This window comes from Geotrypetes seraphini, chromosome 17 (genome assembly GCF_902459505.1).
Source record: "Geotrypetes seraphini chromosome 17, aGeoSer1.1, whole genome shotgun sequence".
NCBI lineage: Eukaryota > Metazoa > Chordata > Amphibia > Gymnophiona > Dermophiidae > Geotrypetes > Geotrypetes seraphini.
This window is the reverse complement of record NC_047100.1, coordinates 23,670,329-23,695,163: the sequence shown is the minus strand read 5'-3', so window position 1 is coordinate 23,695,163 and position 24,835 is coordinate 23,670,329. Positions and strand designations below refer to the sequence as shown.

Sequence of the window (24,835 nt, the reverse complement as noted above, 5' to 3'; positions counted from 1 at the left end):
AGTTCTTATGTAAAAAAAATATGTTGAGGGACTCACTGTTTCTTAATGTTGGGCATTTTTGCTTCCTATATTATTGTATGTGTCCTATGGATGCTGTACTTTGAAGTTTATGGACATTGCTTGAAAAGAAAATGACTTCTTACATTTGACTGCTGCATGGTGATGGGGGTTTTGGCTTGTTGACCAAGTGATTTACCAAGGCTGTTCTCCAGTGAGAACTGTTCAAATGGAGAAAGAATAGTATGTATAAAGATCCTTGGTGCTTTTATTTGGTATGCTACAATTTGTCAAATACATGAAAGCAGTTTATAACATAATTGTAAAATGGTCTATCCTGGCAAGCAGATGTCTTTCTGTTTTTTACAGGGTGAGTTTCCAGTGTGTTTTCAGCCTTGGGGCTAGTGTGGTGGTTTAGTGGCTACCATAGCATGCTGTCATTTGAGAGAATTGGGTTTGATCCTGCTAAATGGTATCATGCTAGAAATCTAAGGCTTTTGTCCTGTCTGGGGAATGCACAAGAGTATTCTTGGAGAAGACTTTTTGTGGAACTGACATACTATTGGGTGGAGTAGCTGGTTCACTCCCAGGCTAAGGACAAGAGGTGTAGGGTTTTCTTAATGTCTGGACTCGTTATATTACATTACATTAGAGATTTCTATTCCGCCAATGCCTTGCAGTTCAAGGCAGATTACAAAAAACGTATTACATGAAGAAGATATCTGGTAATTTCTAGAGGAGATTGTAGATGAGGTTGCTTTGGGGAATCGAGAAGGTATTGGGAAGTGGGAAGGAGCTAGCGGTATTAAGTCGTTTGCAGGAATTTCTTGAAAAGTAGAGTCTTTATTTCTTTTCTTATATAATGGAGAAGGAATGGAGGACAATGTGTTTTAATGAAATAAAGGATGAGAATGGTGATACATCTTGAGGAAATGATGCACATTATGTTAGCCTTTCATACATGTTTGCAATAAAAGGATGAATCACACCTGCACTAGGAAAGTGTGTTACATATTTCAGTGCATTTCAGTTGCCAGAGCTAGCTATCATTCTTTGTAATGCCAGTGCTACCCATATAGATACATGGATGGCAGCTCTGTAAGGAGAGTTCCAAGAGCATGTATAATACCAACATAAACATGTGAATGTATATTCATATGAGCATAAATGCCAATCCAGCTAGCCACTATTCTATAATATGGTGCCTGAAGGCAACGGTGCGAACTTTGAAGGTGGGCATACACATGGGTGCATATTGTTATGGTCCTTTCCAGTATCTTCCCTTGGCACACATTCACTAATCTGACAGCTACTGAACTTATTTTTAAGGCTTGCTGATGAATATGGGTTCATTATATTGACTTGTGTAGTGATGGATTAAAAATACCCCCTTCTGGCATCACATACCTGTTGTGTTTCAGAAATCAGAGCCCAGGCTTAGGATTGAAAACTTTCATAATGCATGCAGCATACAGTCAGAGTGGCTGCTTGTCTCCTGCCCTTATTCTGTCTTTATGTATGGGGAGACTCTTGAGTGCCAGTGCCATAGTGATGATATATCCAAAACCTGAGATGAATTATAAACAAATGAACTAACAGGAAGCACTTTTATACTTTCTGTCACTTTTCGTAATTTTGAATGTCATCTCTTCAGCATCTGTATAACTTATAACAAATCACATCATTTTAGTCTCAATTTATACAGCTTCAGTTGGGAAGCAAAAATTATTGTATAGTTACATTTTAATCTCTTTGGAGAATATAGTAGTGTACTTTGCTTCAACATTAATTTTTAAATTAATGTACATTTACTTTTTTTTATTAGAAGACTTTCCCAAGCCTCAAATTATTATCCAGCCAGAGACAACTGTGGGTGTCTTGGACGAAGATATCAGCTTTACTTGTTCTGCAGCGAGCAGTAGTAGTTCCCCAATGACCTTTGCCTGGAAGAAAGATAATGAAGTCCTGCACGACCCTGAGATTGAGAACTTGGCTCACGTGCGGGCAAAGGATGGTGAAGTGACAGAGTATACCACCATTTTGCACCTACGACATGTGACATTTGCACATGAGGGGCGTTATCAATGCATCATATCCAACCATTTTGGCTCCACATACTCCAGCAAGGCTCGGCTGACTGTTAATGGTGAGATAAAAGCCTTAGTATGTTTATATAGTCTATATAATGTTTCCTTGAAATGATTTATTTGCATTATGGAAATGTATACTTGATGAATACTGATTTAATCCACTCTTAAAAATCATCCGATGGAAATTCTAGCACTTGTCTGGACAACTTATCTTTTGTATGGGCCAACCTCCGTTTCCAGATTTCATTAGAGATCAGAAGGTTGGGGAGAAAGAAATGAGTTAAATTAAAAAAAAAAATAAAACTCCCTAAACAACTTTTTCTCCTTGTAGTATTACCATCTTTCACCAAAACTCCTCATGACATCACTGTTCGGATGGGGACAGTTGCACGGCTGGAGTGTGCTGCTGAGGGACATCCCCTCCCAGAAATTGCCTGGCAGAAAGATGGAGGAACTGATTTCCCTGCTGCTCGAGAGCGACGTATGCATGTCATGCCAGATGACGATGTGCTTTTCATCATGGAAGTAAAGATTGAGGACATGGGAGTTTATAGTTGCTCTGCTCAGAACACTGCTGGCTCAGTGACGGCCAATGCCTCATTGACTGTACTAGGTAAGGAACCTTACTGAGTCTTACCTGGAGCTTACTGCACATTTAGGGGATCTGCTTGCACCTGTGCTTCAAGTTTTAAAAAAAAAGCATTTTGGATATGAGTAAAATTGATATTTTTTTACTTTTTCAAAAAGTACAAAGACTAGGAGACACTAAAGAAGTTACATGGAAATACTTTTAAAACAAATAGGAGGAAATATTTTTTCACTCAATAAAGTTAAGCTCTGGAACTCATTGCAAGAGGTAACAGGTAGCAGTAGTTAGCATATCTGGGTTTAAAAAAGGTTGTAAAAGTCCATAGTCTGCTATCAAGACAGACATGGGGGAAGGGGAATGGGACTTGTATATACCGCCTTTTTGTGGTTACACTTACACATTCAAAGCAGTTTACATATATACAGGTACTTATTTTGTACCTAGGGCAATGGAGGATTAAGTGACTTGCCCAGGGTCACAAGGAGCAGCGCTGGGATTCGATCCCACAACCTCAGCTCTATCGCTAGGCCACTTCTCACATGCTTGCATGGAATCTTTTTATTTGAATTTCTGCCAGGTACTTGTGATCTGGATTGACCACTGTTGGAAACTATTCTTATGTTCTCATAAATCCTACATATATAACGGAAAGATGTTTGGTTATATTTATACTACTATAATGTGTATATATATTACATTCAGGTTCTCAAGTATTTCTCCCGGTCTGTCATGGTGGGCTCACAATCTATCTAATGTACTTGGGGCAATGTAGTGTGTTAAGTGACTTGCCCAGGGTCACAAGGAGCAGTGCTGGGCTTGAACCTGCAACCTCAGAGTGCTGAGTCTGCAGCCCTAACCACTAGGCCACTCCTCCACTCTCAATCACTGATCCTTAGCATCCTGGACTATTGTAACATTGGATATTATTATTGGAGTGATATCCAAGGTAGAGAACAGTGCAGCAAGGCAGTGGCAGATCCAGGTGGGATTCTAGAATGGATAAGGAAAGGTAGAGCTAGTAGTACAGAAGAGGTGGTTATGTTGATACTTTTAATGAGCCACCTTATAACATAAAAAATAACTACCACTATATACTTGGTAGTTCAATGCAGTTAACAGAATTATTTAAAGGGTGAACAAAGCCAGTACATTGTGCAAGAATAGTGGGTCTAGGTTGGGCAGAGGCGGAGAAGTATACGGAGACATAGATCAGTGTTCTATCAAGAACTTATTGCACAAATGGATCTTTGCTTACGTCTGAAGTGCATGTATGAGGAAGAGGACAATAAAATGGGGAGCAGCTCCTGGATGGGCTGCCTGGAAGGATAATTGTTTTGACACATGTTTTTTGTGATCTTCTTTGCAAAGAGGGGAAGTAAAAGATGGAGTTATTGCGCAAAGAGAATAACTTTTTATTTACTGGGCTTTATTAACCACCTTCGTGAAGAAATTCACCCAAGGTGGTGTACAGCAACATAAAACTTCAACATAAAACTTACAATTCTGTTTACAGCATAACAATAGTAAAAAGACTAAATACCAACATAAATACAATGAATCAGCAAATTGAAACATAATAATAGGACCACCATGAAACGATTTCATAAATATACGTATTAACATTAAAATTCAGATAAGAGATAAATACACTGTCAGCATAATACTTATAAAACATCTAATAAGCACACATCAGAACATTCAGATAAAATAGATGTGACACTAATGCTTTTCTACAATACTGCATCATCCAGCCGAGGGGCCAAGTGCAGATATTAGATGGGAACAGAGTTCATTGGGATAAACAAGATATAAGGAATTGATTGTTACAGTGTGTGTGGATTGGCCACCGTGAGAACAGGCTACTGGGCTTGATGGACCATTGGTCTGACCCAGTAAAGCTATTCTTATGTTCTTATAAGTTAGTCCTAGTGCAGAATGAGTGTATAGTCAGCACTCCCCCTCCCCCCCTCTTTTACTAAGGCATGCTAACCGATGTAATGTGCGCTAACGATTAGCGCGTATTAAATGCTAACACACCCATTCTATTCTATGGATGCGTTAGCATTTAGCGCCTTAGTAGAAGGACCCCTATGTATTAAAGGCTTGGATGAAGAGTGCCCTGAAGTAGAGGTCATCTGAAGTTAGGCATAGCTCCTCTGGGAGTAAATTCCAGAGTGGGGGCTACTCCTGAGGAGGCTTGCTGGCACATCATACAATTTCTTTTGATGAGGGTACAGATAGTGATACTCCTTGGGAGGACCTCAGAGGTCTCAAAGGCGGGTAGAGAGTTAAGCTGGTTCTTCAAGTAATCTGGCCCATTTTATCTGAGCACCTTGAAAAGCAAAGATAGAGTTTTTTTTTAATTTAGCCCTGTAAGGTACTGGTAACTAGTGTAGTTTTTGCAGGAAGGGTGTGGTGCAGTGGTTAGAGCTACAGCCTCGGAACCCTGAAGTTGTGGGTTCGAATCCCGTACTGCTCCTTGTGACCCTGGACAAGTCACTTAATCCCCATTGCCCCAGGTACATTAGATAGAGTGGGAGCCCACCGGGACAGTTAGGGAATCTGCATAGAATTGTAGGATGTGCGGAATATAAATTATTTAAAAAAACAAAAACTTGGTCCTGCTGCTTGCAGCCTTCTATCAGTCATGCTGCAACATTCTGAATTACCGTATTTTCACGCATATAATGCGCATACGTGTATAGCGATCGGGAACAAAGCATTTCTGTAAAAAAATTTTAATATAGCACGCACACGTGTATACCGCGCATGCTGCTAAAACCTCCTCCCGCCACCCCCGTTACTCCCTCTTGTGGCCTGCGAACTGGCATCCTCCCCCCTGCTCACGTCACCCCCTCCCCCGCGATCCTACATTCCCCCCCAGCACCGCAAAGACATCGCTTACCCGATTGGGCACCGGCACCAGCACCAATGCACAGGACGTGCCAGTGCCAGTGCCCGAAGATCCTCCCTCGCCTGGGCTGGGCTGGGTGGTGCGAGGGAGATCCTCCCTCTTCCCTGTGCTGGGCTGGGCTGGGCTTTGAGCATTTGCGCATGCTCAAAGCCTTCTGGTCTCGCTCTCTCCGAGATTCTCAGATTCAGATATATATAAGAAATAAAATTATTATTATTATTATATGTAAGGATTAAGGAGGGAGGGGAGGGATCTCAGATTTCGCATTAAGAGTTGTAATTAGAAATATTATTAATACAATTAATTCTATATAAAATATGCATTATCAGGATTGGGGGGGAGGGTTATTCATTATATTTATGTGATAAAAGTAAGTTAATCAAGTGATGTTGTATAAGGTCAAATGTGTTTCTATGTTGCACTTGTACTATGTAAAATGAATAAAGAATTAAAAAAATAAAATAAAATCACTGTTGTTCCATTTGTTGATGAATAGATGACAAATGCAATTTGAGGGAGACTAACTGTTTTAAGTTAATCTTTTCAGAGACTCCATCTTTGGTGTATCCACTGGAAGACCACGTTGTGATGGCTGGTGCCACTGTGGCTCTACAGTGCAAAGCTACTGGAAGCCCTCCTCCTCGCATCACTTGGCTGAAGGGTGATGAGCCCCTAACAGTAACGGAGAGGCACCATTTCACACCTGGCAACCAGCTGCTAATTATCAGAAATGTGGTGCTAGAAGATGCTGGGAAATATACTTGTGAGATGTCCAACACACTTGGAACAGAGCGTGCGCACAGTCAGCTGAGCATCTCACCAGTCGCTGGCTGTGTAGCAGAACAGGCCAGAATGGAAAGTACCATGACTGTGGGAATTATAATAATTGCAGTGGTGTGTAGCATTGTTCTTACGTCTCTGGTCTGGGTGTGCATAATCTATCAGACTCGAAAGAAGAATGAAGAATATAGTATAACCAATACAGGTACTTCTTTCTTTTCTCCTATGTTTTTCATAGCTCTTTAGTAGGGTAATAATGAAACTTTCACCACTTTTAAAAAGAAACTCTTCACAAGGTTTCCTTTGAAAATGAGGCTCGGGTGTGCAACATGATTAATTTGGCACCTGGGTTCTGTTTTAATTTTTTTATTTATGCAATATGATAAAATCTAACCAAACTGTACATACTAAATAATATCAATGGTGGGGGGAGGGGACACTGATAATGCTCAGGTCTTCAATACTAGACTCCAAAGTTGAATATAGGGAGCGAAAGAAATGAAAATGGTAAGAAAGGAAAAAGTTTTAAACTCACATAACACACTCTTGACAGTAGCATTACTTATTAGTTATGGAACACTTTCAAACCAGATCAGTTATTAGGGGTGGCCTGTGTCTCACATCTGCTAAATAGCAATAAATGCAGAAAAGTGAGAAGGTTCGAAGATGATGTGACTGCAGCTTCTCTTACGTTATTTTATTTATTTATTTAAAAAATTCATAGTACCTACACAATTTACATAAAAATTGGACATTACATACATGTTCAATGAAAAGAAAAAAACACCCCACTTTGCTCTTCAAAGCCACTTCATACATGTCAAAATATCCAATCACATAAAAACATTTGCAGGTATTTGAGTTTACCTAGAAGCTTCAACAAAATTAAAGCACCCACTGCAGAACCGCTGGGCATAGCAACCATACCAAATGTAGTAAGTGTGACCCATAACTAGCATATCAGCGATTTACAAAAACAGCTACTGATGAATACGATTTCATTCCACAGTATAACTTTCTAGTTTCCAGCCTCCCTCTCCTCCTTCTGGATAGTGAGTACTCTGACACTCCCCAGGGAGGCTAAAAAAACAAATATAACTCTGCACAAGACCCAGGACCGAATGGTTATCCAAGTCAATAATTCAGAATCCAACTACATACTCAGTGAGGCCTCCCGCACTGATTCCCAAACTTCTCAATATTTTCTCCATTTGTGAGTTTGAGATTTAGCTAATATGAAGCTTCTCCAGAAAAGTAGGCTCCTCCATTGAGTTATCTGTTTTCACCAATTTAGTAAAATGCACTTTTGAGTGTAGTATAAACATAAAACAACGACGACTTCTCTTTTGTAATGTCTTCCTTCACTGTGAAGTCTGCAAATAAAAAAGATATAGCAGTTGAGATAAACTGGGTAATCACAACCCAAAAAAGATAACCTAAAGTGCCTGCCTCATTTTATAGAAACATAATGGCAGATAAAGGCCACAACAACTAATGTATAATAAAATGGCACAAATTATTCCTCCATCTACTAATAGATTATACATCTAGAACAGAGCTTCATAAAATGCAGGAGGGAGGATTCACTTTTTAGATATCTGGCAGACCATTCCATCCCTCAACTGCTCTAATGCTTAAAGCCTTTCTTATAACATCGAAGCAGATGCAAAGTACTTGGGTGAAGGTCTGCAAAAAGATTTGAAAATTAAATCTCTGCACAGATTTTTACTCTGGTTTAACCTGCTTCATTGTGTGCAGGGTAAAGTTAAAAACATATTTAAACTTTAAAATATTGTATTAAAGGTCATTCTGGACCCCAAAAACCAAATTAATTTGCAGTGCAAGCAGACCAGTGTCAAACTGACAAGTAGTTGGATATGAACAAAACATGTTTGTACTGTTCTTGTTGATCTTGCCAGAATACAGTTGGCCGGAGCAGTGTGAAAATTACTCAAGCTGCTGTTTCCTGTGACATTTTTGTTCTCTGGATGTATGGAGAACATTTTTTGGTTGGGAGACACTGAGTGAACTTCATTGTCCTGTATTAGGTCTTTTTCTCCCTACTAACAGTGTCCAGGCCCCTTTTGTCCTTAGCTCAGTAATGTCTAGACCAGGGGTGCCCACACTTTTTGGGCTTGCGAGCTACTTTTTAAATGACCAAGTCACAATGATCTACCAATAATAAAATTTTTAAAAAACACAACGCACACTGTACGCATAGAAAATGTTAATCATCATTCCTATTCCAGGGTTTTCAAAGAGGTCAAAGCAGATGACTCTATGCACTGTCACCTCAGTAACAACCATACAAAAGTAGACAAATACTCACCCCCTCCCTTTTTACTAAACCACGTTAGCAGTTTTTAGTGCAGGGAGCTGCGCTGAATGCCCAGCGCTGCTCTCGACACTCCTAGGCTCCCTGCGCTAAAAATCTCTATTGTGGTTTAGTAAAAGGGGACCATAGTGTAAAATATAGACAGCAGATATAAATTCAGACACATTTTGATCACAAAATTTAAAATAAAATCATTTTCCCTACCTTGTCTGGTGATTTCATGAGTCTCTGGTTGCACTTTCTTCTTCTGACTGTGCATACAATCTTTCTTCCCTTCTTTTAGCCTGTATGCTTCTTCTCCTCCAGACCTCATTTCTTCCCCCCAACTTTTCCTTCCTCTTCCCTGCCCTTTCTTTCTCTCTGCCTCCCTTTCATTTTTTTCTGTTTCTCTTCTTTCCTTCTGTCTCCCTGCCTGCCCTTTTTCTTTCTTTCTCCCTGCCCTCCCCCAAGCCACTGCCACTGCCATTGCCATCGGGGACCAGGACCCAAACGCCACCAATAACAGGCCCCAAGCTCTCCCTGCTTCGGCCAACCAGCATTCCTCTCCCTGACGTCAATTTTGCCATCGGGAAGAGGAAGGCTGATCAGCCCAAGATCGCGATCGACCTATTAGGGGAAATGCTGCCGGGTCCTGCCTTCGCGGAAACAGAAAGTAGGCAGGACCCGGCAGGAAGAAGAACAAATGCTTGTCTCCCGCATTAGCCCGTAGCGAACGCTTGCTTCAGGGCTCTCAACATGTGCGCGCCGGCTTCCCTTCTCCCCTCCCCCCCCCGGACATAACTTCCGGTTTCGGAGGGAAGAGAAGAGAAGCCGGCACGCACATGTTGAGAGCCCTGAAGCAAGCGTTCGCTACGGGCTAATGCGGGAGACAAGCATTTGTTCTTCTTCCTGCCGGGTCCTGCCTACTTTCTGTTTCCGCGAAGGCAGGACCCGGTTTTTTGTTCAGCAGCGGCAGATGACAGCTGGGCGGATCGCCCAGCTAAAAGGCCCTAGGGAGAAAGAAAACTGGAGAGGAAGGCTGATCGGCCCGTAGATCAGGACGGCAACACGAGTCTATCACAGAGCCCGGGATAGGCTCCGCGATCGACTCGCGTTGCCTTCCTGAGCTACTGGTCGATCGCGATCGACGCGTTGGGCACCCCTGGTCTAGACAGTCCACTTGAGAGATCTGAGTTGTTAGAAGAAACAGAAAAGAAATTATCATATGTATTTAAGTAATTTAAAACCACTGTTCTTTGGTAACCTGAAACATTTTTTTCAGGATAACACACAGTTCTTTCTATTGTTTTAGGATGTCATATTCTAGTATGTTGTTTAGATGGTTCTGAATAGTTGCAGAGGTCATGGATATTTTATCCATGCATTTTGCATCAGTTCAAAGAGAAAGTACTTGCATATACTAGTGCTGCCCGATTCAGGGAAAAATATTTGATTTGATTTTCCTGCCTAATTGGGTGTTTTTTTCAAACATCCTGGTGGGTTTATTTTATAGCCTCTTTACCCCCCTTTGCTCTCTCCTACCCACACTGGTGCTGTGGTGTAAACAAAAAAGACTTTTCCTCTCTCTGTTAAATCCTAGCTCACGTTCACGGTCTAACACCAGCTCTGGCAGGATACACATTTCAAATCTAACATATTGTAATCAGAAAACAGAAAATAAAATTATTTTTTCTACCTTTTATTATCTGGTCATATTTATATCATGTTGGTCCCAGGCTCTGGTTGTCTTCTGATAACTCGCTTGCCAGGGTCTCCTTCCCTTCCTTCTCTCTCTGTGCTAACCATCCATCTTCCATCTCTGTCCTCCCTTCCACTTCCCTTTCCTCCCCTGGAGGTCTGGCATCTTTCCTTTTTTTCATCTCTATCCCCGCAGCGGCAGCGATGGACCCCACCATCCCCAGATCTACCATCTCTCCTTTTCTCAACTACCCTTTTATCCAGCATCTCTCCCTTTCTCTTCCCAACATCTCTATCTCCCCCTCCATATCATCCCTTATGCCCAACTTCTCCCTCTCTGTTCCTTCCCTCCCTCCATCCCGGTCTCCTCTTCTTTTTTTTGTTTAGAACCTGTATGTTATCCCTATATATCTGCCCACATACAGAGTAGGCAGTTTTCAGACAGCCTGTTTATCCAGATAAGTAGCTTTAAAAAGTTGCCCTCAACATGTTTATACTCGCCAGAACTGTCAGGTCTGCAAGCTGGACCTAGCATCGAGTTTTCATATTTGCATTTAGGATCAGATGTACTGAAAGGTTCTTCAAATTTTATCTCTGGGGAAAAATGCTTATTTTTCGGTTAGAATAATAAAGTTTTCTTAAAATATAGCTCTCTGATATTTATTCTGTGGTCAGCATTTTTAATGTCAGCCACTTTGCATTTCTCCATGTTAAATTTAATCTGCCACTTGGACACCCAGTCTTCCAATTTCCTAAGAACTGCCTGCAATTTTTCATAATCTGCATGCGTTTTAACAACTTTGAACACTTGTTATTCCAATTTCCAGATCATTTATAAATAAGTTAATAGCACTGGTCCCAGTACAGATCCCTGCGGCACGCCACTGTTTACTCTCTTCCATTGAGAAAAAAGACCATTTAACCCTACCCTCTATTTTCAATCCGATAACCAATTCCTAATCCACAACTGAACTTTGCCACTTATCCCATGACTCTTTAATTTTTTCAGTAATCCTGGAGAACTTTTGATAAATGTAGGTTATTCTATATTGTACTGTTATTGTGTGTATATGTACCTTGTGAACCACTTAGATTTAAGCAGGGTATAAGTTCTTCAAAAAATAAAATCTGGGAAGCAGTAATATTCAGCCACTATCCTAAGTTGCCTGGATAGTTATCCAAGTAGCAGTACTGAAAGTCACTGCTACCCAGATAATTTTGGCCTTTACCTAGGTTTACTATATTGCCTGTCCTCTCTCACCTCAGTTTCTTGGATAGTGGCTGCTGTCATTTGTCTTTCATGATTTAGGGATAATTTTGGGGACGTTTCTTTAATCTTTTCTTTTTTTCGTGCCTGCAAGGACTTTGCCTGTAGGAGATCCACAGTTGAGGATGACTGTTCAAAGCCATCTATAGGTCTACCAGAGGCCCTTCAAAAGATATACCTCATTCTGGTCAATTTTTCTCACCACTGTGGTCTGCACAGTACATTAATTTTCCACATTGCATATTAGGTTCTGCCTGCTGTACAGAGCTGAAAGGTGCAGTTGTAAAATTGGCTGATTATAATATAAAAATTTCTGCCATTATTTTTTAAAAAATTGGGGGTTGCAGGCGCCAAAAAAGTAACATTATTTTATCCCAGGACAAGCAGGCAGGTATTCTCACTAGTGGGTGATGTCATCCGACAGAGCCCCGATACGGACATCTTGCAAGCATGTCTTGCTTGAAGAAACTCAGACGTTTCGAGATGCCCACACCGCGCATGCGCCAGTGCCTTCCCGCCCGATGGTTCGGGCGTGTCTCCTCAGTTCTTTTTCTTCTGCGGAGCTGAGAAGTCTATCTTCAATTTGCGCCCATTGAATCTCTTTTTTGCCTTCTATTTTGCCGCGGGTTGAGTTCTTTTGGCTCTCCTGTGCATTTCTTTCTTTCTTTGATTTCTTTTTAAAAAAAAAAAAAAATTTTTCCTTCCGATACCGGGTCGGCCGCGTGGCTGGGGCCCCGCGCCTTCGACCTTGTGGCGGAGCTTTTCCGGCCTATGTCCCGGCCGATTACCGGTTTAAAAAAGTGTAGCAAGTGCCAGCGCGCGATTTCGCTCACGGACCCTCATCGACGCTGCTTACAGTGTCTGGGACCGGATCACTTCCCGAAATCGTGCCGGCCTTGCTCCACTCTGACGGCGAGAGCGTTTAAGCGCCGCTGTCTGCTGTGGGAGTCCATGTTCAAGATGGAAGCTTCATCGGATCCTGCAGCTTCGACATCGACGGGTGCTTCGACTCCTTCCGCGAAGCCCTCTGCCTCCCCAGCTGCTTCGGGCCTCCTGAAACTGGCATCGTTCACACCGGTTTCGGCCCCGGCTTCGGCGCCGGTGCCTTCCTCCGTCTCCTCGGAGCAGGTATCGACCCCGACAGTTCCACCGGTGGTGCTCAAGGTGCCGAAGACTGGCAAGCAGAAGCACGCAGCACCGAAGGAGCGCGGAGACCGTGCGGAAGGGCCCCCTTTTGGTGCGGATCCCTCCATATCGGCTTTGTTGCGGTCCCTTCTGGAGGCTCAGTTTGTGGAGCTCATGCAGACCATGGGGCCTCGGCTGATTGCCACCATCCAGGGTGACCTCCCAGCTTCGGCTTCGAGGGGCGGACCGCCCCCTCCTCCTCCTCCTCGCCGCACGACCTCGTTGCTCGGCGAGGAGGAGCGGCGAGCGGTGTCCGGGTCCTCGAGGAGGTCCTCCGTTAGTGCTGTGCCTCCTTTGGAACCGATTCACTCGAGGAGGGCCTCCCTTAGTGATATGCCTCTCTTGGAGCCCATCCCCTCGAGGAAAGCCTCGTTTAGTGACCTGCCTCCCTTGGAACCGATTACTCCGCCCCATGACTCAGTGTGGCGTCCACCTTCGGGGCCACCCAGCATAGCAGGAAGCAGGATGAGTTCTTCCGAACCCCCTATCAAGCCTGGGCGTCGTCGGGGGAGGCGCCGACTCTTCCGCCTCTGCGATCGACGGCATCGAGTCCGATCTGCTCCTTGGAGGCGTCTGACCCAGTTTCTCACAGACGGGCTCGATCCCCTTCCAGGCATCGAGAGGGGCATCGATCCAGACATTCTTCGAAGCATTCCTCTCGGCACGCGACCGTCTCGCCTCAGAAGAAATTGCCTCGGTTGGGGTATGCTGCTTCGACTGGGTCTCCTCCTCCGGGCCCGGAGTTCGAGGACCCCGAGGATTTCTACTCGTCCTGTTGCTCGCAGGCCTCTCTGGAGCCTGAAGCCTCTTCTTCTTCTAGTCCGTCTCGCAGACCGGCGACGGCGGACCAACTGTCCTTTTCATCGTTCCTCAGGCAGATGGCAGATGACATGGACATTACTCTCGATGCTGGGTCTCGATATTCCAAGGAGTACCTCGATACCATGCACTTGCCTCGTCCTCCGGCAGAGTCCTTGTGGCTTCCCCTGCACAAGCTCCTCGACCAGACCTTCATGCGATGCTTCGAGTCTCCTTACTCTATCCCTGCGGTCCCTGGCAAATTGGATGCGCGGTACCGCACGGTGCATCATAAAGGCTTCGAGGGTCCTCAGCTTTCTCACCAGTCCCTCCTGGTCGAATCCTCGCTCAAACGGTCTCATCCTGGCCAGGTCTATGCTTCCGGGCCGCGAGGGCAGAACCATGGATAAGTTTGGTCGACGCACCTATCAGAATTCGATGATGACGTCTCGAATCCTGAATTACAATTTCCACTTTGCAGCCTACTTGGAATTTTTTCTACCTGTGCTTCGGAAGTTCACACCCTACATCGAGTCCCAGGCTAGGTTTGAGTTTGAGGAAGTGGTTGCTTCGCTGTCCCAACTTCGGCTTCAGTTAATGCAATCTGCCTATGATGTGTTCGAGCTCTCAGCCCGGCCTGCTCGGTGGCGATGCGCCGGTTGGCCTGGTTGCGGACCATTGATATGGACCCGAATCTTCAGGACCGCCTGGCGAACGTCCCGTGTGCTGGGGCGGATCTTTTTGACGAATCCATCGAGACTGTCACGAAGAAGTTGTCTGACCACGAAAAGTCCTTCCAATCTATCCTTCGGCCGAAGCCTAAGCCTCAGCAGTCTCGACCTTCTCGCCCGTCGTTGATTTATCAGCGGCGTTATCAGCCGAGGCAAACTCCACCTGCGAGGCAACCGGCGAAGCGACAGCCTCCCCAGAAGGGTCAGCCTAAGTCTCAGTCGCCTGCTGTCCCTAAGACCACTCAGCCTTTTTGACTGTCTCGTCGAGGGCATAACCAACCTCGTTCTGCCTCCCCCTGTTTTTCCCATCGGAGGGCGCCTCCATCATTTTTATCATCGCTGGGAGGCCATAACAACCGACCTCTGGGTCCTTACTATCATCAAGGAAGGATACTCTCTTCATTTCCATCGGGTCCCTCCGGACCACCCTCCAAGAGAGTATCCTTCCAACTTGACTCAGACCGCCCTTCTTCTTCAGGAAGCTCAGGCTTTGCTCCGGCTTCGTGCCGTGGAGCCGGTCCCGACGGACCAACTGAACCAGGGGTTTTACTCCCGGTACTTCCTTGTTCCGAAGAAGACGGGCGACCTGCGACCCATTTTGGACCTCAGGGTCCTCAACAAATTCCTAGTCAAAGAGAGGTTTCGCATGCTGACACTTGCTTCTCTCTACCCCCTCCTTGAGCAGAACGACTGGTTATGCTCTCTGGATCTCAAGGAGGCCTACACTCATATTCCCATTCATCCGGCCTCTCGCAAGTTCCTCAGATTTCGGGTGGGACATCTCCATCTGCAGTATCGAGTGCTTCCATTCGGCCTGTCTTCGTCCCCCAGAGTCTTCACCAAATGTCTGGTGGTGGTGGCCGCGGCCCTCCAGAACCAAGGACTTCAGGTATTCCCCTACCTCGACGACTGGCTGATCAAGGCTGCCTCGGCCTCAGGGGTCATCTCAGCGACCCTGTCAACGATTCTGTTCCTACAGAGTTTGGGATTCGAGATCAACTTTCCCAAGTCTCATCTACAGCCGACCCAGTCTCTTCCCTTCATCGGGGCTGTCCTGGATACCGTTCGTCTCAGAGCATTCCTTCCTCCTCAGCGCATGGATGCTCTTCTTCATCTCTGCCAGTCTGTGTCTTCTCGCCAGACCATCTCAGCGAGACACATGATGGTCCTCCTGGGCCACATGGCCTCTACAGTTCATGTGACGCCGTTTGCCAGACTCCACCTCAGAATTCCTCAGTGGACCCTGGCATCTCAGTGGACTCAGGTGTCGGATCCGTTGACTCGACACATCACAGTCACTCCTGCTCTTCGGCAGTCTCTACTCTGGTGGATGACCTCTTCGAATCTATCCAGAGGTTTGCTGTTTCATTCTCCTCCCCACCAGAAGGTTCTCACAACCGATTCCTCGACCTATGCCTGGGGAGCGCATCTGGATGGGCTTCGCACTCAGGGATTCTGGACCTGTGCGGACCGACTCCATCAAATCACTTCTGGAGCTCAGAGCCATCTTCAATGCTCTTCAAGCTTTTCAACATCTGCTTCACGACATGATGGTCCTCATTTGCACCGACAATCAGGTCGCCATGTATTATGTCAACAAGCAGGGGGGCACGGGCTCGGCCTCCCTCTGCCAGGAAGCTCTCAGAGTCTGGGATTGGGCGGTTCGCCACAATGCCTTCCTCAAAGCTGTCTACATTCAGGGGAGGGACAATGTCTTGGCGGACAAACTGAGTCGTCTTCTCCAGCCTCACGAATGGACACTCCATTCCAAGCCCCTTCATTAGATCTTTGCTCAGTGGGGAACGCCTCAGATAGACCTCTTTGCGGCTCCCCACAATTTCAAGCTGCCTCAGTTTTGCTCCAGGATCTACGCTCCTCATCGCCTCGAGGCAGATGCTTTTCTACTGGATTGGGGGAATCACTTTCTGTATGCGTTTCCGCCATTCCCTCTCATTCAAAAGACTCTGGTCAAGCTGAAGTCCGAACATGCCACCATGATTCTGATAGCTCCTCGGTGGCCCAGGCAACCTTGGTTCTCCCTTCTACTTCAACTCAGCAGCAGGGAACCGTACCTACTTCCAGTGTTTCCTTCACTGCTTACTCAGCATCAGGAGTCTCTGCTTCATCCCAACCTGCAGTCTCTCCACCTGACAGCTTGGTTCCTCTCAACGTAACTCCGCACCAGTTTTCCCAGGCGGTGAGGGATGTCTTGGAGGCTTCCAGGAAGCCTGCTACTCGTCAATGCTACTCCCAAAAATGGACTAGATTTTCTTCATGGTGTATTTCCAATTCTAAGGAGCCTCAGCGAGCCTCCCTATCCTCTGTTTTGGACTATCTTTTACATCTGTCTCAGTCTGGTCTCAAGTCGACATTTATACGAGTCCACCTGAGTGCTATTGCGGCTTTCCATCAGCCTCTACAAGGGAAACCTCTCTCTTCTCATCCTGTGGTTTCCAGATTTATGAAAGGACTTTTTCATGTCAATCCTCCTCTCAAACCACCTCCAGTGGTTTGGGATCTAAATGTTGTCCTTTCTCAGCTTATGAAACCTCCTTTTGAGCCTCTGAGCAAGGCTCCACTAAAGTTTCTCACTTGGAAAGTGGTTTTTCTGGTGGCCCTCACATCTGCTCGCAGGGTCAGTGAGCTTCAGGCCTTGGTGGCGGACCCACCTTTCACAGTATTCCATCATGACAAGGTGGTCCTCCGCACTCACCCGAAATTCCTGCCTAAAGTGGTCTCTGAATTTCACCTCAACCAATCCATTGTGCTTCCAGTGTTCTTTTCAAAGCCTCATTCTCATCCTGGAGAATCAGCTCTTCACACTCTGGACTGTAAACGTGCTTTGGCTTTCTACTTGGATCGCACCAAACCACACAGAACTGCTCCTCAACTTTTCGTCTCCTTTGATCCAAACAAGTTGGGACGACCTGTATCGAAGCGCACCATCTCCAACTGGATGGCGGCTTGTATCTCTTTCTGCTATGCCCAGGCTGGATTACCCCTTCCCTGTAAGCTCACAGCCCATAGGGTCAGAGCAATGGCAGCCTCTGTAGCCTTCGTCAGATCGACACCGATTGAGGAGATTTGTAGGGCTGCCACTTGGTCCTCGGTTCATACGTTCACCTCTCATTATTGTCTGGATACTTTCTCCAGACGGGATGGACAGTTTGGCCAAACAGTGTTACAAAATTTATTCTCCTAAGTTGCCAACTCTCCCACCATCCCATTGAGGTTAGCTTGGAGGTCACCCACTAGTGAGAATACCTGCCTGCTTGTCCTGGGATAAAGCAATGTTACTTACCGTAACAGTTGTTATCCAGGGACAGCAGGCAGCTATTCTCACGTCCCACCCACCTCCCCTGGGTTGGCTTCTCTGCTAGCTACCTGAACTGAGGAGACACGCCCGAACCATCGGGCGGGAAGGCACTGGCGCATGCGCGGTGCGGGCATCTTGAAACTTCTGAGTTTCTTCAAGCAAGACATGCATGCAAGATGTCCGTATCGGGGCTCTGTCGGATGACATCACCCACTAGTGAGAATAGCTGCCTGCTGTCCCTGGATAACAACTGTTACGGTAAGTAACATTGCTTTTTCTCTGTGTGATTGTCAGAGAAAAGAGGCTACTAATTAGGTCTGAAGAAACAACTTCCAGCACAAACCCAATCTACAATGATATAGAAAAGGGCATGGAGAAGCCAGTAAATGTGCTGTCAGGGATTTAGATGTGTGGTTGTCACATTTTGTTTTGCAGACGAGACCATAGTGCCTCCAGATGTGCCAAATTACCTCTCTTCCCACAGACAGGAAGTTGTTGTTAGAGCTGACTGTGCTACTACTCTCCAACAGCCTAATGGACATATAGAAAGCAATGGTAAGACTGGACATTTTATTTCAGAAATGTGCATATCGGAAATGGTATAATGGAATGTGACGGTTTAGAGCAGTGTATCGCAAACTGTGCCTCCTGAGATTTCAGGTGTGCCACGACACACTGGAAAGGAGGAGAGGCGCCAGCGCCGGCTGACTGCCTACAGGACGTGCCTCTCGTGGCACATCCTGAAGGCAATCAGCCAGTACCAGTGCCTCTTCTCTCCTCTTCCCTACTGGCACCCTCCACTGGCAGCTCAGGGCCCATCTGCAGGGCCTTCGCACATGCGCACTTCCGGATGCCTCAAGCCGCAGCCAGTACATGTAGTGTGCCATGGCTCAACAAAGTTTGCAGGACATTGGATTGGAGAGTAACTGAGCTCCTGTGGATGTCTGCTAGTTCATTTATTTGCATATCGAGCCAGTCTGCGTCTTCGTAATTTGTCTTTTTTTGTTGTTGTTTTTTTTAATGTTCAATCATTTTTATTGAGTTTTAAAAATAAAACATACATAACAAAATAATTTCTTTATTCATTTTTAAACTTACATCAAGTGTACAGTAAATATCAACCAAATATAATACAATATCACTTGAAAAATTTTCCATATCATACACCAAGAAGATTTAACCCCCACCCCCCTCCCAAATTCATATACAACTAATATATACCACATAAAAATAATAACAAAAATCTTAATTCTTTAGCACTCTCCAGACCAGTAGAGGTTAACTTTACGAGTGGGTATATATCTAATCATGACCAGCAGGTGGAGACTGAAAACAAAACTTTGGGACAGTATATCCTAGCCCCTCCTCTCTATTTCCCTCAGTCTTCTTTCAGTCTCCAGCAGGTGTTGATGTGATCTGTACCCATCTCCCTTGGTAGGGCTGTTGGAATTTGTTTATGGGGTTTATTGTCCCTGTTTTTGGCCGGACGGAGCTTGGGCGGACTCTGTTTGGGGGTTCGTCCGACCTCGGGGGTGTCAAACCCGGCGGGTCACGAGCGGGGTCCCTCCCCCCACTTCCTCCACCTCCCCACATTTTTTTAGAGGAGCCTCAGCAGTAAGCCTTGCCCCCTAAATCAAGCAAGGCATATTGCTTCGAGAGCCTGTGGAGTCTGTTCTGTAAAAAAAAAAAAAAAAAAAAATCCTGAGGTAGTGCTGGTCTGGAGGGTTGTTTCCCTTTAAGAAAACTGTATTTTACTGTATTTTTTCATGTAACCGGCACTTTTTTCTAGCTAGGTCGCGTATGGAGCAATTGTGCCCTTCTCCGGGGGAGTAGGACACAAATTTAGTCCAGCCGCGAGGCACTCGCGGCCGGCCTGAACTCGGCGGTTTGGGTCGGTGAGGTGGTGGAGCTCCGTCGGCAGCGGCTGCAGGCGCCCAGAGCTCCCCGCCGATGGTGCCTCGCGAGTCGGCAGGGAACGGTGGGGAAGCCCGGTCTTCTCCGTCCGCCCACGGAGGGAATCCCCGAGCCGCCGACGGTCGGGTTTTAGAGGATTCCCTCTCAGCTGATTTTTTGACAGCTGATGCCGGCTTGCCTGCTTTAGCGGCTGAGACTATTCAGGTTTCTCAGCCGCTTCAGGCTATGGAGGGAGCTTTTTTGGCGGGAAAACCGCCATCTTCTCTGTCTGGCCCCTCCATTTTGTCTTCCACCTCAGGTGACCTTCCCCCTGTTTTGACTATGCAGGGGCAAGGTTCTGCTGGGTCCCCTGCTGTGGCAGGGAGTCCCTTGGGACCCTCGGGGGGTTTTCCCCTGAATTTTTCTTTTCTTTATGCAGAGCCTATTTTCAGGCGGCTGGGGGTCCCGGTTGCGCCCAGGGGGTTTCGGGGGGTGGGGTTTCCTCCGCGCTCCCTGCGGCTTTGCCTCTCTCGTCTGACGTGACGTCCCCTCCGCCGCCTCCCTTGTCCAAGCGTCCGCGGGTGTCGTGGGACGATAATTTGTGGTCGGAGGAACGTGTCGGTCTGGAGGAGGACCTGGACCCTTCGGAGGAATTCCAGGACCCTCTGGAGGGGACGGAAGCTGGCGGCGGGTTGTCGGATTTCCCGTTCTCCAGTGACGAGGCGTCCGTTGTGCGCCTTTTTCAGAAAGATGAGCTGCCTGACCTTTTTCAGCAGGTTTCTTCGGTTTGGCGTTTTGAGGACGCGCCGCCGGGGACTCCGCGTGTGGGGGACCCCCTGTTACGGGGGATCCGTTCCGTTTCCCGCTCTTTTCCTATGCATCAGGATATTCGGGATATTATTCTGGAGCAGTGGAAAACGCCGGAGACGCCGTTTCGGCTGGCGCGCAGCATGGCTCGCCTGTATCCCATTCCTGAAGGGGATCGGGCTACGTTAGCTTCGCCAGTCGTGGATGCGGTGGTCTCGGCAATTTCCAAGCGGCATACCGTGCATGTTGAGGGCGGTTCTGCCTTGCGGGACTCTGAGGAGCGCAAATTGGAGAACATCCTTAAGCAAAATTTTCAGGTCTCTGCCTTTGGGGTCCAGGCGGCTATTTGTGGGGGACTGGTCGCTCGCGCCGTGTTTCGGTGGGCGGAGCGGGTCTTGGATCGAGAGTCTGACGACTGGTCTCTGGTGGATCAGGAGGTAGCGAAGATTGAGATGGCGGCCTCATTCCTCTCAGATGCTCTCTATGACTTGGTGCGGATCTCGGCTAAGTCTATGGCTTTTGGCGTGGCCGCAAGGCGTGTGTTGTGGCTGCGCGCTTGGGCGGCGGATGCTGCGTCCAAAGCTAAGCTTACTAAATTTCCCTTTCGGGGGTCGTTTTTATTTGGAGAGGACTTGGATAAGTTGATTCAGACTCTGTCGGACTCGAAAGTTCCCCGTCTGCCGGAGGACCGTGCCCGCCCGGCGTCTCGGGGGGGTGCGGCCCGGGGGCGTTTGCGGGAATTTCGCAAGTATCGCCCTGGGCGTGGGGCTGCTTCTTTCCAGTCTCCGGGGTTTTCCCGGGGTCGGTTCTTCCAGCGCCCGCTTCCCGTCCTGCGCAATGACTCCTTGCCGGCGCCCCCTTTGGTTCCGGTGGGGGGCCCGGTTGCGCAAATTTTTCCCCAAATGGGCCGAGATCACGTCCGATCAGTGGGTCCTTGAGGTGGTGCGGGACGGTTACGCTCTGGAGTTCACCCGCTCTCTGCCGGACCTTTTTTCTCGCTTCTCCATGTCAGACTCCATGGAAGACGCAGGCTTTTCGTCAGACCCTTTGTGGTGGCCATAAAGGAGGGGACCTTTCGGCCCATCCTGGATTTGAAAGGGGTCAACAGAGCTCTCAAGATTCCGTCTTTCCGCATGGAAACGCTGCGGTCGGTCATTCTGGCGGTTCAGCCGGGGGAGTTTCTTACGTCTCTCGAGCTGACGGAGGCCTACTTGCAGGTTCCAATTCGGGCCTCTCATCAGCGCTTCCTTCGCTTTGCGATCTTGGGGCGGCACTTTCAGTTCTGTGCGCTTCCCTTTGGTCTGGCCACGGCTCCTCGGACGTTCACCAAGGTAATGGTGGTCGTCGCGGCAGCCTTGCGGTCGGTGGGCATCCTGGTTCACCCCTACCTGGACGACTGGTTGATTCGGGCAAAGTCGTTGCAGGAGAGCTCCCGGGTTACGGCTCGGGTGGTGGAGTTTCTCCGGTCGCTGGGCTGGGTGGTCAACCTTTCCAAGAGTCGGTTGGTCCCGGCTCAGCGTCTGGAGTGCCTTGGGGTTATGTTCGACACCTCCTTGGGGAAGGTCTTCCTTCCAGAGGCCCGGGTGAGCAAATTGCAATCTCAGATTCGCCTGCTTTTGGCGTCCCGGGGTACTCGGGCGCAGGATTTCCTCCAAGTCCTGGGGTCAATGGCGGCGTCCCTGGACGTGGTGAGGTGGGCGCGGGCCCACATGCGTCCTCTTCAGTATGCTCTGCTCCGGAGGTGGTCTCCCCGGAGGCAAGATTTGGATGTTCCGGTTCCCCTGCGAGGCTTGGCGCGCTGCAGTCTGCGCTGGTGGCTCCGGACCCCTCACCTGGTTCAGGGGGTGGGTCTGGATCTCCCGCAGTGGACGGTGCTCCTTACGGATGCGAGTCTCCTCGGTTGGGGGGCTCAGTTTATGGGCCACTCAGCTCGGGGCACCTGGTCCGCGGAGGAGGCCTCCTGGTCGATCAACGTGTTGGAGACCAGAGCGGTCAGGCTGGCGCTGTTAGCTTTCCACTCCCTTTTGCTGGGCAAGTCGGTCAGAGTCCTGTCGGACAATGCCACGGCGATGGCTTATGTCAATCGTCAGGGGGGCACCAAGAGCACTCCTGTGGCGCAGGAGGCGGCTCGGCTCATGGTTTGGGCGGAGTCCCATCTTATGGACCTCTCGACTTCTCATATAGCCGGGGTAGAAAATGTTCAGGCAGACTTCCTCAGTCGTCACTTCCTGGATCCAGGAGAGTGGTTTCTCGGCGCCGGAGCGTTTCGGTTGATAGTGCAGGCTTGGGGGCAGCCCCTGATGGACCTGATGGCCACGAGTGGCAACGCCAAAGTGCCCCGCTTCTTCAGTCGGCGCAGGGACAGTCTGGCCGAGGGTCTGGATGCTCTGGTCCAGCCGTGGCCAATGGAGGGGCTCCTGTATGTGTTCCCTCCTTGGCCGCTGGTGGGCAGAGTACTTCTTCGCATTGTTCGCCATCCGGAACTGGTGGTTCTGGTGGCTCCGGATTGGCCTCGGCGTCCGTGGTATGCGGATTTGGTGAGGCATCTGGTGGCGGATCCTCTTCCTCTGCCTCTCTTGGACGACCTTCTGACGCAGGGTCCCATGTTCGACCCGTCTCCCTTCTGTCTTACGGCGTGGCTCTTGAAAGGGGTCGCCTGAGCAGGAAGGGTTATTCAGGCAAGGTAATTTCTACACTCTTGGGGTCCCGTAGGCTTTCTACCTCTCGGGCTTATGTGCGGGTTTGGCGTCTCTTTGAGGGATGGTGCCGGGCGCGGGGAGTGGTCTCTTTTCGCGCTTCCCTGCCTCACATTCTAGAATTCTTGCAGAATGGCCTGGATAGAGGCCTGGCTTGGTCTTCTCTCCGGGTGCATCTTGCGGCCCTGTCGGCTTTTCGAGGGTTGGTGTCAGGTCAGCGTTTGTCGGCCCTTCCTGATGTGATTCGGGTTTTGCGGGTGGCCAAGTTGCTTCGGCCTCCCATTCGGCCCTCGGTTCCCTCTTGGGATCTCAATCTGGTTCTCTCGGTTCTGGCGCGTCCGCCTTTTGAGCCTTTGGATGGCTGTTCTTTGAAGGACCTTACTTTGAAGGTGGTCTTTTTGGTGGCCATTACGTCTGCTAGGCGTGTTTCTGAGCTGCAGGCGTTCTCTTGTAGGGCTCCCTTCTTGGAGTTTTCTAGGGAGCGGGTCGTCTTGTGGCCTGTTCCTTCCTTTCTGCCGAAAGTAGTGTCTTCTTTTCAGGTCAATCAATCGGTGGTCCTCCCGGTCTTGGGAAATCGGGAGGGCTCGTCTGAGCAACAGCAGCTGCGCAAGTTGGATGTCGGTCGGGTTCTCCGCTCTTATGTGCAGCGGACTCGGGAATTCCGGAAATCCGATCATCTCTTTGTCCTTCTGGCGGGTCCTCGTCGGGGTGCTGGCGCTTCTAAGGCTATTATTGCGCGCTGGATCAAGGAGGCGATTGCTTCCGCTTATCTTCTGAAACAGAAGCCTGTTCCGGAGTTTCTCAAGGCTCCTTCCACTCGGGGTCAGGCGGCTTCTTGGGCTGAGTCGTCGCTCGTGCCTCCAGTGGATATTTGTAAGGCTGCGGTTTGGTCCTCCTTGCATTCCTTTGTTCGACATTATCGGGTAGATGTTCCGGCGCGTCGGGACGCGGTGTTCGGTGAGCGTGTTCTGGTTTCGGCCCTTCGGGGGTCCCGCCCGTAAGAGGGACTGCTTTGGTACGTCCCACTCGTAAAGTTAACCTCTACTGGTCTGGAGAGTGCTAAAGAAGGAGAAATTAGGTTCTTACCTGCTAATTTACTTTCTTTTAGCTTCTCCAGACCAGTAGAGGTCCCCACCCTGTCTGTTGTTGTTTGTTGTTGGGGCTGTTGCGCGGGCAGTTTTTAGTTTTTGCTGCGGGTTCTAGTATTTTTCTAGGGCCGGGGAGAATTGAAGAACAGCGGCTGTGGCTCGGCTGGCTTAGCTGGCGAGCTGTGGGGACATTCTTCCTTCGGGAATTTCTCCTCTGCATTTTCCAACAGCATTTTGGGTATGTTATTTGTTACTCCTTTCGGAGTATTGTTTTTTCTCTCTGTTTTTTTCCAGTTCTTGGTTCTGCTTGGCTATTCGGCAGACTGAGGGAAATAGAGAGGAGGGGCTAGGATATACTGTCCCAAAGTTTTGTTTTCAGTCTCCACCTGCTGGTCATGATTAGATATATACCCACTCGTAAAGTTAACCTCTACTGGTCTGGAGAAGCTAAAAGAAAGTAAATTAGCAGGTAAGAACCTAATTTCTCCTTTGTCTTTAATGTATGCTCTTATACATATTTTTTGTGAATATCCTGACAACCTATTAGTTTGAGAACCATTGTTAGAGCTATAAAATACCTGGTAAATTTCTAAACATTTCTAGTATTTCCACTTATATCCTTGGGCAAAAAAAAAATTGAGTTGGCTTTCCTGAATTTTTTCATGGTCTTTC

General features: G+C 47.8%; 1 protein-coding gene across 3 annotated transcripts in view; it reads left to right on the top strand.

The window, feature by feature from the left end:
- The window catches only part of LRIG1 (leucine rich repeats and immunoglobulin like domains 1), a 169,331-nt gene that overhangs the window by 134,794 nt on the left and 9,702 nt on the right, over positions 1-24,835 (top strand). For 2 of the 3 annotated variants that reach the window (XM_033926091.1, XM_033926090.1), the window contains exons 13-16: positions 1,823-2,143; positions 2,419-2,700; positions 6,138-6,575; positions 18,115-18,234. In XM_033926091.1, coding sequence (XP_033781982.1) covers positions 1,823-2,143; positions 2,419-2,700; positions 6,138-6,575; positions 18,115-18,234 — 1,161 coding nt within the window. The remainder of the gene's footprint in view (positions 1-1,822; positions 2,144-2,418; positions 2,701-6,137; positions 6,576-18,114; positions 18,235-24,835) is intronic. The other variant, XM_033926092.1, reaches the window with a different exon arrangement.